Source organism: Hyalella azteca, unplaced genomic scaffold, assembly GCF_000764305.2.
Source record: "Hyalella azteca isolate HAZT.00-mixed unplaced genomic scaffold, Hazt_2.0.2 contig5036, whole genome shotgun sequence".
Classification (NCBI taxonomy): domain Eukaryota; kingdom Metazoa; phylum Arthropoda; class Malacostraca; order Amphipoda; family Hyalellidae; genus Hyalella; species Hyalella azteca.
Window position 1 is genome coordinate 178,578 of NW_025935241.1, and position 11,193 is coordinate 189,770.

Below are 11,193 nucleotides of genomic sequence, written 5' to 3' on the forward strand. Positions count from 1 at the left end.
TCTGTTGAGCTGAATAAAGGGTATTCAACCAAGTATTAAATTGAAATAATGCGGATTTATTGTTTTGTACGAATACTTTTTTCACCCCGAAAAGTGAACATGTTGCATTGTTTTTTGTTGCATTGAGATTTAATTTCTTTTGATAGTATTTTTGAATACTATGCGTCTCTATACATAATTTAAATCACTTTTCCTGTTAAGTTTGTGTACTTACATACATTAAAATATGATTTTTCAAGTGTACGAATATTTATTTCCCCCCACTGTATGTGCATGGATCGTGTATGGATGTATGTGTAGTGACCGTGTATGTTTGTGCAATGTTCGTATGTGCATTGGCGCGCGTATTGTGCGCAATAGTTCATCTCCAAACTCCGGTGCTCTTCACTTGCGATCGATGGCAGGAGACCTTCAGCTGCTTACTGTGAACTGTGTGTTGTATAGACGGTAGTGTGTGTTGTATAGATTAGTATGGGCTGTAGTGTGTGTTGTATAGATTAGTATGGGCTGTAGTGTGTGTTGTATAGATTAGTATGGGCTGTAGTGCGTGTTGTATAGATTAGTATGGGCTGTAGTGTGTGTTGTATGGACATAGTGTGAGTTGTGTGATGTTGAGCTAGCATGAATTGATGCAACAGTCAGCGTGAAAGGACATTTCCTTCTTTTCTTTTCGCAAAGCGAGCTGAATATACTTCAGTTCAAATAACCCATTAAATCCGAGCTTCCATTTATATTGTATCCCATAAAAGGAAATGTTTCTTCTCGTAACCAAACAACCGCCTATTGAGCGATGGAGTTTCGTAACCGAAATTAATATAGACTCGTAATAGACGCCTAAATACATTTTTTACAGATTCAAATAAATCACTTCAGTTATGTCTGTAGCTAGAGAAATGTTGTGCTGTTTTACTAGTAAGCTATATAACTGCTACGCGCAGAAAATGTCACTGTTTGGACAATGTGGCTCGTACATTTTTCCAAGTGGAACCGCAAACCAGTTTCAGGAATGCTTGCGCTGTGTTTGACATCACACTCTATTGTTTATAGATTTGAATTATTGCACACGTATATATATATGAAACGTATGTATGATTCATTTACATGAATGGAATTACAACCTACGTCAAGCAAGGCAATGTATTTACGCATTAAATTCTTTTGGGCGCGCAAAGATCTCTCTAAAAACGCACAGTTCAATACAGCAATTTCAATTAGAACTGATATTCAGATTATAATATTACATTTTTAATCCAAATTCTTATAATATATCCGCGCTTTTCAGTAACTTTTACAGCGTTTAGGTGCATGTTCATTACTACATAGAATATTAGACACGCTAGTCATAGGATCTATGACCTAATTCTTTCGTAAATTGTTAGGACTCATAACGAATTTCAGTCCTTATCCAACATTATTCAGCTTGGCAGTTCTATTCGGAAATTGTTTTTTCAATTGTTATTGCTGATGATCGGTAGACTATATAAGCAAAATTGACGCTAATGGTGTTAGTAATTAGTTATTTACTCGGTGTAAAGGTGGTTGTAATGAATAGGATCTTCAACAATTTATGAAGAAACGTTAAATATATGTGTAAATTCTGAAGGTTGTATAACAGAGTTACGGGTACGAAGGACACGCGTCTGTATTGCTTACTTGCATTCGGTTCTAGGATGATTTTAATTATACCATTGAACTTACATGGTCATTTTTATTTTACCGGCCGTGCTTTGACACCCAAATTTATTTGCGTGAACTGGACAATATTGTAGCTTGGCGGCAACACGCTTTTCAATAAGATTTTAATTGTCCGACATGCGGTTGAAACGTTGACCTCTTCCTGCACTCTATTTTTTGACCACGGAGTAGCGCGTACAGTCGTTGCTTTGAAGCTAACGAAAACTAAGTAGATTATTTTTCTTGCCCCCCTTAGTTTTCGTGTGGAGGGACTTGATTTTACAGTACATTTTTAAATTTAATTACCTACAATGTGAATTTGCTTGGCGTTGTTACAGTTGAATTTTTCCTCGAAATTGTAGCTTTGTTAACATTTTTGAACATAAAAAACAGTATATAATTCTTTTGCTGCGGTTGCCCGAATTTTGTCAATTCATTGCGGCTGCGTTTTATCTATAAAGCTACACCATGCATCACAGTTGCAGGTATGATTATCTTCCCGTTACTGTTTATGTTGAACTTGTATGTTATTAATATATCTTCGTCACTGCAGGTGTTGGTGGGCGAGACGAGGTGGTCTGACGAGCGCGTGAGCGAGCTTCGTCAGCTCGCCACTGAGATTCAGTGCAACGTCGCTGAAGATCCTTCGTACGAGAACAGCACGTCACTGCTCACCGAGGTTGAGAGACTCGGCAACCGCATCAACAGCCTCACCGACGCTGTTCACCATCTTAGTCGTCAACTGTCACAGCCAAAAGAACAGTTAGCACTCGAGAGTAGTATTCCTGAAGCAGACCTTGAGATCAGCCTTCAGAAAGTTAAGCAGGTTCTTGATCAACCTCCTCCTTTGCCCAAGGAGACTTTACAGCGAGCAGAGCAACTTAAAGAACAACTTGTCTTGCTGGGATCCTACCCCAGGGGCTTGCCTTCTGCTCTAGAAGAGGAGGAGACGGGAATTCAAGCCCTGCCTCAGTGGCAAGAAGCCCTCGAAGGAACCAACTCCCAGTATCAAAAAGTTCTTGCTGGAATATCGGGTGACGACGAACAGCTCTTTGCGGCTGTAAGAACTTGGGCTCAATATGTGACTTCCGTGGAGGAAGGCTTGAAAGCGCCCATTCCTGCGTCGAGAGAAGGACTCATGGAAGAAGCCCGTCTCTGCCAAGTCCATCGGTCAATATTGACCACCCAAAGTTCGGTGCTTAGTTCGCTGCAGCAGCGAGCATCAGCCCCTGACGCGTCTGACAACCTTAAGACCCTGAATCATCAGCTGGCAGACCTGCTTACTCGCCATGACAATGCCTTGGCCCTCATCGTCCCTAAGGAGCAGATGCTGTTCAACACCATCACTCTCTGGAACAAATATCGTGTCAAGGTAGAACAGCTCCGCACATGGCTGGTGAACTTGGAGCGCGAGAAGCAGTTACTCCACTTGCGGCAAGTCGCCCGACGTTCGCTCGACCATATCATTGACAGACTCAAGTCGCTGCTAACTCAACTGGAGAAAGGGCAGCCGAAACTCGAGGAAGTGTCGAGTTTGTGTGATCAACTCATGGAAGCGTGCGACGAGAGTCTACATGACGTGCTCAAGGCAGAGCTGAGTTCTCTGACCCAACGGCACTCCAACCTCCGGTCCATGATCAACACATGGCTGGACCACCTGCAGAAAAGTTCAAAGTTGTGGACTCAGTTTGAGAATCTCCATGACACCCTTAACTCAAAACTTTTGGTTCACCAAGAGCGTTTGCCGCTTCCACTTCCTACCGAGGCTACCGAAGTGCGCGACGCTATAAAATATTGCGAAAACAACATCCGAGAGCTTGCAGAACTAGAGGATGCCTTCAACGTACTCAGGAAAACCAGAGATGATCTTCAGGAGTCGATCATGGTGCCTGACTCACGGCTTCTAAATCACAGAGTCTCTCGAATACTCCAGCTGAGAAGCGAGCAAATTTATAGTTACAAACAGAAAATCGTCTGTCTGGAATCGCGGCTCGAGTTGTGGCAGTTGTTCCAGGTGAAGTACGCGCAGTTTATGGAATGGGCTGATGACATCGAACGCAGGATAGAAGGAGCTAGTGAGCAATACCTGGAAGCCCTAATCAGGAAACTCGAGCACGAGTATCTCGACGAAATTGATCTTAAAACCATTTCCAAATTGTGGCTTATATCTGAAGGAGAGGAACTACTCAAGAACAGTAGTGCGGAACAGGCCAAGGATATAGAAAGTAAAATGTCGTCCGTTAAAGATACCTGGGCTAGAATTAATGACAAATGCCGAGCCCGGAAGTCTAAGTTAGTTGACATACTGCGAGCGATCGGCGAAACGGAGGATTCTTTGGCCGAGCTGAAGGATTGGTTGTACAGAATAGAATGCCAGCTCAATAGCCCCATCCTTTTCCAGGAGTGCAGCAAAAAGGAAATAGATTCCCTGCTCAGTTTGGAAGAAAATGTGAGAAAGGAAATTGAGCGGCGAAGCTCGACGGTGTCGTCAGTTTTGAATTTGTGCGAGACGATCATGCGTGACTGCAGTGAAGTTGAAGCCAGCGGAGATACAGACTCGCTTACCGTGGCCTTCAACAGCCTCGAGAGACGTTGGGCTGACATTTGTTCGCAGGCTGCCGGCCGCAAAAAGTTCATCAAGGACACCTGGCCTTTGTGGGAGGAACTAATCAAACTCCACGCAGACTTCATGGTATGGCTAACGCGTATCGAGGAAGAGGTTGAGGCCAGCGGGATCAGCGATACGACACTTGTTCCGTACGACCAACTAGGCGATGTCAACAAAAAGATGCACGCTCTACAGCGTGAGATGCACGAGCATACTAAGGACTTTGAGGTTCTGAACCACGCGTACCGAGGTGTGGCCCGGTTCTGCGGCCCCCAGAACCGGCTGGACCAGAGCGGCTCCATGAAGCAGAGGATCCAAGATGCCAACACGCGATACCACAAACTCAACAGGTACATAGCTCAGATAATCAAGCGTTTGAAACGAAGCTCCGACGCCTACAATGAATTCAATCTGAAAAAGGATCGCTTTGTGACGCTACTGGCAAGCTACAACGCGCGTCTGGAGGCTGTCGAAGACAACAAAGACCAAAAGGACTCTAGCAAGAAGAAAGCAGTGAACGTGGTCGTGGCTGATCTCAAGAAGAACAAGAAGGAGATGGGGGAGTTCAACGGCCTCATCGAAGGCTTGTTCCAGCGGAGCAGCTGTCGGGACGCACCCCGCGTGGAGGAGGAGCTTGAGCCTTACGCACGCGAATGCCGGCAGCTCCACGCACGGCTCACCAGACTCGCAGCTCGTTATGCCATCGACGTGACAGACGTGCTCATCGTCGTGCGTTATATACTTTCACACACTGATACCTCCTCTATATTGCCTGGTGACGAAGTTGATGATACGTCTTCCGTCGCCGACGCTGGTTCCTTTAGCTTATCTGACGAAGGTGACACGTCGTTGGTTCCCGACGATGAAATGGAAGCACTGGAGCCTACCATTGGCTCCCTGAACGTCGCCATCGTCAGCGGCGCCGTCGGGAGGTCCGTAGAGAACGAGCTTAGGGCTGCGCTGGAGGAGACGAAGAGGCTCCTCGTCATCCTGGACGCGGCTCTCGTCTCTCCCACCCCCGAGGGCGACGACGTCGACCGCGTCTACTACGACTTCGTGAGTGACGTGGTGACGTGACGAGTGAGACGAGCGTTTAGTGTACGTCGTGTGACATAAGACGCGCGTGAAGTGTATGTCGTGTGACGTGACTAGTGAGACGCGCGTGAAGTGTATGTCGTGTGACGTGACTAGTGAGACGCGCGTGAAGTGTATGTCGTGTGACGTGACGAGTGAGACGCGCGTGAAGTGTATGACGTATAGTGATGGACGTGTGTGACGTTGGTGTAGTGGGCGAATAATACGTAAAATGCGCGTGAGTGACGTGTGGGGAGTTGACGTGTTACCTCGTCTGTGCAGACGAAGCAGGTGGCTGAGAGCCGCGCCTGCGTGCAGCTGCTGCAGGCGATTGCTGAAGGAGGCGCAGATGACGCTGCAGTGCAGCACCTGCAGCCTGATGTGCAGAGTGTGCAGCGTGAATGGTGCAGACTTGAACAGCTCGCGGTGCAGAAGCAGCAGCGCATCAAGGAGAGCAGGTGAGTCGGAGAGGGACTTAGTGGGCCAGGGTAGGCTAGGTGGGTTGGAGGTGCTCGAGTGGGTTAAGGAGAACCTGGGTGGGTGGGAGAGGGCTTTGGTGGCTCAGGGCAGCATTGGTGGGTTTTGGGAACCTTAGTGGGTTAGGGAAGCCTTGGTGGGTTAGGGGAGCCTTGGTGGGTTAGGGGAGCCTTGGTGGGTTAGGGGAGCCTTGGTGGGTTAGGGGAGCTTTGATGGGTTATGCGAGCCTTGGTGGGTTAGGGGAGCCTTGGTGGGTTAGGGGAACCTTAGTGGGTTAGGGAAGCCTTGGTGGGTTAGGGGAGCCTTGGTGGGTTAGGGGAGCTTGGTGGGTTAGGGGAACCTTAGTGGGTTAGGGAAGCCTTGGTGGGTTAGGGGAGCCTTGGTGGGTTAGGGAAGCCTTGGTGGGTTAGGGAAGCCTTGGTGGGTTAGGGAAGCCTTGGTGGGTTAGGGGAGCCTTGGTGGCTCAGGGCAGCCTTGGTGGGTTAGGGGAACCTTAGTGGGTTAGGGAAGCCTTGACTTGGTGGGTTAGGGGAGCCTTGGTGGGTTAGGAGAACCTTAGTGGGTTAGGGAAGCCTTGGTGGGTTAGGGGAGCCTTGGTGGGTTAGGGGAGCCTTGGTGGGTCGGGGAACCTTAGTGGGTTAGGGAAGCCTTGGTGGGTTAGGGGAGCCTTGGTGGGTTTAGGGGAGCTTTGGTGGGTTAGGGGAGCCTTGGTGGGTTAGGGGAGCTTTGGTGGGTTAGGGAGAACCTGGAAGGGCGGGAGAGGGCGAGGCGATTCCTGTTGAGGTGTCGTACAACAGGCGTCGTACGCTGGGCAGTAGTCAGAGGGCGCTGACGCCTACGGTACACGTCAACTGATGCGGAACAAAAAGATCTCAATTTTAAGCGTTTCAAATCAAATAGATTTGAAACGGGCAACATGCATATCTCAGTTGAAGAAGATTTTGAATGATGAGCCGAATATATTTATAGTTATCGTGTTGTATGAAGAAATGCATCGAGTATTTTCCGGAGATGATTAAAGTGGCGAAGCGTAGTTATTCTGTCCCTACCCAGCGTGATTTGATTTAATACTTTTTACAGACGAGATTCATGGGTTACCTAGGGTTAATGTTCGTTATTGGAGAGTTTTGCATATCTTTTAAAGGTAATGCTCGTTGAATAAAATATTCCTATTGGTAACGCGTTTTGTTCGGTTTCAGTGAAACGGCGTCATCGACTTGTCCTCTGTGCTGCCGGCGCAACTGGCAGCAGTTCGGCCACGACTGCTGGCGCCTGGAGCAGTGGCTGACACACTCCGAGGCCGCGCAGGTGAGTCACGGCATCGATACAATTTCCTTACTGTTGCATTTATATCAAATGATAAGATTTATCTTGCAATATATCATGATTTTATTAATTCTACAAAAAATATCAGAAATCTTTATAAATAATTCCAACTAATAAACCTGTCAAATGCGATTTACATACTCAAGTCGAAGGTTTCTTAATACGATAAAGTGTTCAAAAAATGTATACATTATTTTAACGACTAAACGTGCCGAAGTTTGATCGAAAATATCGTGCCAGGCGTCTAGGGGCGCGCTATCGTCGGCCATTGAACAGCTGGAGGAGGCCGCCCAGGACCACCGGGAGTTCCTGCTGGAGCTGGACAGTCACAAGTCCGTCATCCTGGGCCTCAATGTGATAGGGGCCCACCTGGCCCAGCACACCCGCTCCCGGACCCGCGGAGACCAGGTAAATGGGCCCAGGCATTTCATATGACTCGTATATATCCGTAGCCGGTTATAGGTAACTGTTTAACTTGCAATAAAACTAAGTACCGTATATAGATAATAAAAAAGCGGATAGACCCTTAATAGCCTTAAGTGACTTTATTTGAAACTTCCCTTGATGTATTTAAAAGAAACTACGCCTGTAAAGTACTTAATTGACTAAAGCAATGCTTCCCTAAATGTAATGCATGCGCAACAGCCTCTTTAGCCTCAGCGCTGGCTGTTAACGTTAACTGTTTATGTAAGCTATCCACGTTAACTTTTAACTTAAGAAGCAAAATAATTACTAGATGATATAATAATATATAATTTATAGATATAATAGATAATTAATAAGATGTAAATAATTTATCACGTACAAAATTTGTTGCATCGATAATATATTGCACGATGACTGATCAATTTTGTCCTACAGGTGCGGGATCGCATGAACCGCAACAACGCGCGCTGGGAGGCGGTGTGTCGCAACGCTGCCGCCTGGCAACGCCAACTCCAGACCGCGCTGCTCTCCAACACCCAGTTCTATAAGGTGGGTCCGTATGACACACTTCTGAAAGATGGGGCGTTCTGACACACTTATGTGAGGTGGGGCTTTATGCAATACTCCATTCAGTACGGACTGTCACGTATTCCTGTCGTAGCGTCTCTTATTCGTGCCTCAGTGTCTCGTATTCGTGCCTCAGCGTCTCGTATTGAGACGTCTCGTCTCGTGCAGACAATAGCTGATCTGCTGGGGTGGAGCGCAGATGCCGAGACGCAGCTGCGAGACATCGAGCAGGAGCAGCTGATGCACGAGACCCTCATGGAGCAGCGCATCGAGGCAGCTGATGAGGGTGAGTAAAACACTGCAGCTGATGAGGGTGAGTAACACTGCAGCTGATGAGGGTGAGTAACACTGCCGCTGATGAGGGTGAGTAACACTGCAGCTGATGAGGGTGAGGAACACTGCAGCTGATGAGGGTGAGTAAAACACTGCCGCTGATGAGGGTGAGTAACACTGCAGCTGATGAGGGTGAGTAACACTGCAGCTGATGAGGGTGAGTAACACTGCAGCTAATGAGGGTGAGCAACACTGCAGCTGATGAGGGTGAGTAACACTGCAGCTGATGAGGGTGAGTAAAACCGCATCTGATGATGGAGAGTAGAGACTAACCCTATAAACCCAGCTTATCCCCCGCTGTTGTAACCTACTCCTCGGATTCCCAATCTGCTTGCAGGTAACGAAGGCGAGTCACCAGTCCCCTAACCACCCCGCCCCCTCTGCTCCCCCTAATTCCCCAAGACCACCTCTTGTAACCCCCTCCTAACCCCCCCGTCTGCGTGCAGGTGGGCAGGAGGCGCAGGCGGCCCAGGAAGAGGCGGAGCTACAGGTGCGCGTGGCGCGAGTGCTAGCCGTGCGCGCCGAGGCCGAGCGCTGCGAGCCGCGCGTTGCGTCCCTGCACCAGGCGAGTATTTAGGGACTTGTGACGACCTGGGGACCAGTCCCGCCTGGCGAACTAGAGACCAGTCTCGCCTGACGAACTAGGACCAGTCCCGCCTGGCGAAATAGTGACCAGTCCCGCCTGACGAACTAGGGATCAGTCCCGCCTGGCAAACTAGGGATCAGTCCCGCCTAGCGAACTAGGGACCAGGCCCACCTGGCGAACTAGGGACCAGTACCACCTGGCGAACTAGGGACCAGTCCCGCCTGGCGAACTAGGAACCAGGCCCGCCTGAGGCACTAGGGATCAGTCCCGCCTGACGAACTAGAGACCAGTCCCGCCTGACGAACTAGGGATCAGTCCCGCCTGGCAAACTAGGGATCAGTCCCGCCTGACGAACTAGGGAACAGTCCCGCCAGGCGAACTAGGGATCAGTCCCGCCTGGCGAACTAAGGACCAGGCCCACCTGGCGAACTAGGGACCAGTCCTGCCTGGCGAACTAGGGACCAGTACCACCTGGCGAACTAGGGACCAGTCCCGCCTGGCGAAATAGGGACCAGTCCCGCCTGGCGAACTAGGGACCAGTCCCGCCTGGCGATCTAGGGACCAGTGCCACCTGGCGAACTAGGGACCAGTCCCGCCTGGAAACTAGAGACCAGTCCCGCCTGACGAACTAGGGATCAGTCCCGCCTGACGAACTAGGGACCAGTCCCGTTTGACTAACTAGAGACCAGTCCCGCCTGACGAACTAGGGATCAGTCCCGCCTGACGAACTAGGGACCAGTCCCGCCTGACGAACTAGGGACCATTCCCGCCTGACGAACTAGGGATCAGTCCCGCCTGGCGAACTAGGGACCAGTCCCGCCTGACGAACTAGGGACCAGTCCCGCCTGACGCACTGGGGACCAGTCCCGCGTAAAAAATTTTTGTCCTGTGCTATTTTACTGCCGCCAGGATCACAAGGGTCCCGCCTCTATCCTTCGTTTTTTTATCTGATTTAAAGTGACCCGTTTTTTATTTACCTATTTCTAAATATGCTATTTAATGAATGTTTAAAATAATTGTTTAATAAATGTTCAAATATTTTTAAATATGTTGACCCGTTTATGGCGGTATTGCAGACGGCTCAAGATCTACTGCAGACGTCTGAGTCCAGCAGCTGTAAGGAGGTTCAGGAGCAGCTGCAGCAGCTGTCAGGCAGACTGCAGCTGCTGCTCACACTTTGCACGCAGCTGCTCAGGCGCATGAGTGAACTGCTCGGTCGGGACTACACACAGAGCCTCGGCTCTCTGGCGTCAGAGGGGGTCAGTGTTGTGTGTGTCTCCGTGTTGTGTGTGTCAGTGTTGTGTGTGTCAGTGCTGTGTGTGTCAGTGTTGTGTGTGTCGGTGTTGTGTGTGTCGGTGTTGTGTGTGTCAGTGTTGTGTGTGTATCAGTGCACGCATCAGTGTGCACTGATGCGTGCGTCAGGGCTGCGGGTGTCAGTAAAGTATTTCGTTCTTAACACAAGTCTGCATGGCGTAGTTAGATTTCTGCCTGCACGGTAGTTTTGTGTTCGCAAAGCAATCAATTTCTTTATTTGAATTATTAGTTATTTAAAATATTTCATCTTTAAATTACTTTACACCTTTTTATAGCCTAGCCTTCAAGGAAACCCGCGGAGGTAAAACCACTACGTTAGGGTAAGCTCTGAAGCTGGACTTTAGAATGAGTTTAGAAGCTGTAAACGACCTTGGGGCGAGTTTAGGATTTGAAAAGCCGAAGTTAGGGTGAGTTTAGGGGGCAAAATAAGGAAGTTTACGTGATCGTAAAGCCGAGTAACGACGTCGGGTAACTTGGGAGCAATTGATCCTGGCCTAACTGGTGACCCACCCGATAGATAGGGCCGAGTGTGGTGCTATGGCCCACGTTAGCCGTCGTATGACGTGTGCTTTACTTGGCAGCTGTACGCGTCAGCCCACTCGTCCCGCCCCACCAGCCCAGCCCACCTGCAGGCTGCGTCCAGCGCCCACTCACTCTCACCCTCTCTGCACACGTATGTACTCTGCACACTGGTGGGCTGCTGCACACTGCACTTCACGCTACTTATAAGACTGCCTTTTTTCTTCTGTATTGTTGTTGCCATTGTTGATCCCTGTAGATTGTCTCTTCTATTGTATTATTCAGCTTT

General features: G+C 48.9%; 1 protein-coding gene across 1 annotated transcript in view; it reads left to right on the forward strand.

The window, feature by feature from the left end:
- LOC108679143 (muscle-specific protein 300 kDa) overlaps nucleotides 1-11,193 on the forward strand; it is a 131,740-nt gene that overhangs the window by 118,345 nt on the left and 2,202 nt on the right. The window contains exons 65-73 of the mRNA XM_047880237.1: nucleotides 2,228-5,338; nucleotides 5,639-5,814; nucleotides 7,033-7,141; nucleotides 7,400-7,567; nucleotides 8,021-8,134; nucleotides 8,321-8,438; nucleotides 8,932-9,050; nucleotides 10,148-10,330; nucleotides 10,967-11,058. Coding sequence (XP_047736193.1) covers nucleotides 2,228-5,338; nucleotides 5,639-5,814; nucleotides 7,033-7,141; nucleotides 7,400-7,567; nucleotides 8,021-8,134; nucleotides 8,321-8,438; nucleotides 8,932-9,050; nucleotides 10,148-10,330; nucleotides 10,967-11,058 — 4,190 coding nt within the window. The remainder of the gene's footprint in view (nucleotides 1-2,227; nucleotides 5,339-5,638; nucleotides 5,815-7,032; nucleotides 7,142-7,399; nucleotides 7,568-8,020; nucleotides 8,135-8,320; nucleotides 8,439-8,931; nucleotides 9,051-10,147; nucleotides 10,331-10,966; nucleotides 11,059-11,193) is intronic.